General features: G+C 43.0%; 2 protein-coding genes across 2 annotated transcripts in view; one reads left to right on the top strand and one right to left on the bottom strand.

Moving 5' to 3' along the window:
• The window catches only part of LOC103510053 (uncharacterized WD repeat-containing protein alr3466-like), a gene marked incomplete at its 3' end in the record, with an annotated part of 3,134 nt that extends 1,834 nt beyond the window's left edge, over positions 1 to 1,300 (bottom strand). Inside the window, exons 1-2 of the mRNA XM_026824221.1 lie at positions 893 to 1,300; positions 26 to 197 (exon numbers count right to left, since the gene is read on the bottom strand). Of these exons, the coding sequence (XP_026680022.1) occupies positions 26 to 197; positions 893 to 1,020 (300 nt within the window). The remainder of the gene's footprint in view (positions 1 to 25; positions 198 to 892) is intronic.
• Positions 1,301 to 1,963: 663 nt separating this feature from the next.
• Positions 1,964 to 2,169, top strand: part of LOC103510052 (DNA replication licensing factor mcm2-like) — a gene marked incomplete at its 5' end in the record, with an annotated part of 630 nt that continues 424 nt past the window's right edge. Inside the window, one exon of the mRNA XM_026824220.1 lies at positions 1,964 to 2,165. Coding sequence (XP_026680021.1) covers positions 1,964 to 2,165 — 202 coding nt within the window. The remainder of the gene's footprint in view (positions 2,166 to 2,169) is intronic.

Below are 2,169 nucleotides of genomic sequence, written 5' to 3'. Positions count from 1 at the left end.
TCCCAAATTTTTAGTAACAACTGACCTTTAAGTTCCAGTGGATAATATTGCCATCATAGGCGCTCGTCACGAAGCTATTCCCGTCCGGTGAGAATTTGACCTTGGTGATGGCGTAGTTGTGTGCGGTGAGAGGAGAGAAAGGGGCCTGGGTATATCCTAGCCCTGGGGTCCACTCCCATATTGCGATTGACTTGTCACTGAGGGGGAAAATAGAGATAATGTGTTAAAGTACATTACTTTGCTTGATATAGGATAAGGAAAGTAAAAAGAAAAAATAATGTTAAGCAAAAAGAAACATATCATTGATGATGCTCTCACGGGCGAAACATGTCTGAAGCAATAAAGTAGAACCTAGCCAGCCTAGTTGGCTTAGTTGGTAGCGCGTCTGCCTTATATGCGCTAGGCCGCGGGTTCTATTCCTGCCCGGGGCGGATTTTATCCTGAACGGATAATTTTCGTTCTCCGAACGGCTGGATTTCTCCTATCTCGTCTTCCTTCTCTCTTCGATTTCGGGACGATAAACCTTAGCAGTTACAGTTCTCCATATCAACTCTTGAAAAAAAAAAAAATATAGGACCGTTTACCTCAATATCAAATATAGGACAGTTTACCTTAATATCAAATATAGGCCAGTTTACCTTAATATCAAATATAGGACAGTTTACCTTAATATCAAATGTAGGACAGTTTACCTCAATATCAAATATAGGACAGTTTACCTTAATATCAAATATAGGACAGTTTACCTTAATGTCAAACACCAGGGCAGTTCCGTCCAGAGAGCAAGAAGTCATCATAGTGCCACAACTAGAGAACTCTACCTGATGTACAGGGTATTGGTTCGACGTGTCATAGTTGTTGACTTAAAAAAAGTTAATTTTTCATGACTTACCTGGACACCGAGGCTAGATAGAACTTGGCGCCGAAATCCAAAGCCGTCACATCACTCGTGTGGTGTTTCAGAACTTGCAGCTGTTTACACTTCCACAGGCTCGGGTCAGATTGTATCCCGAAACTCATTATGTAGACTAGGATATCACAGCTTGGCCAGAGATACGAACATTGTCTACAGATAGTCTGGCAGGCAAGTCCTCTATTTCAGAATGCAGACTAGGATATCACAGCTTAGCCAGAGATCCGAACATTTCTACTAGTCCAGTTCTTTGTTTCGGTTTATGTTGGGAATTCAATGCCTGTGCAATCAAGTAGTAAGTAAATAAGTGCATAGTAAATAAATAACTTGGTGAAGAGAGCGTGAAGAGTTGAATAAGGTGTCTAGAAAGGCGAAATTCTAGTTCTATGCAGACTAAAATATCACAGCTTAGATAGAGAACCCAGAGGTCCGAACATTTTCTACTATTCCGGTCCTCTGTTTCAGTTTATGTTTAGGAATTCAATGCCTGCACAATCAATGAGTAAGTCAGTGCAATTAAATAAGTAATTAGCCAGCCTAGTTAGCTTAGTTGGTAGTGCGTCTGCCTTGTAAGCGCTAGGCCGCGGGTTCGATTCCTGCCCGGGGCGGATTTTATCTTGATGGGATAATGTTCGTTCTCGGAACGGCTGGCTTTCTCCTATCCTGTCTTCCTTCTCTCTTCGATTTCGGGACGATAAGACCATGGCAGTTACAGTTCCCTCTGTCAAACCTCTTAAAAAAAAGACTGGACTTTCACCACCGTTTTTATTTCGTAGCAATGAAACAAGATCGTGGAAGGCAGAGAAGGACGTGGATGGATGACATCAAGGAATGGACCAACATACCGGGCAATCAACAGGCTGGCGCAAGTTAGAGCAAAGTGGAGAGACATCATTGAAGAAATAAAGAGCTACCTTCTCCCATAGAAGACGCAACCAAAGAAAGAATGAATGAATGATTCATGTATCGGTCCTTGATAGTTTCACATGTGGATCTATTCTATTCTATTCTATTCTATTCTATTCTATTCTATACATATTCTATTCTATTCTAGGTGAGAAGCATCGTGTTCGAGGTGACATCAATGTTCTTCTCTGTGGAGACCCGGGGACGGCCAAATCTCAATTCCTCAAGTACATGGAGAAAATAGGGCCGCGTGCTATATTTACCACCGGCCAGGGGGCTTCGGCCGTGGGGCTGACGGCGTACGTGGGGAAACATCCGACCACCAAGGAGTGGACGGTGGAGGCCGGTGC

This window comes from Diaphorina citri, unplaced genomic scaffold, assembly GCF_000475195.1.
Source record: "Diaphorina citri unplaced genomic scaffold, Diaci psyllid genome assembly version 1.1 scaffold554, whole genome shotgun sequence".
Taxonomy (NCBI): domain Eukaryota; kingdom Metazoa; phylum Arthropoda; class Insecta; order Hemiptera; family Psyllidae; genus Diaphorina; species Diaphorina citri.
This window is presented reverse-complemented; position numbering and strand designations above follow the sequence as displayed.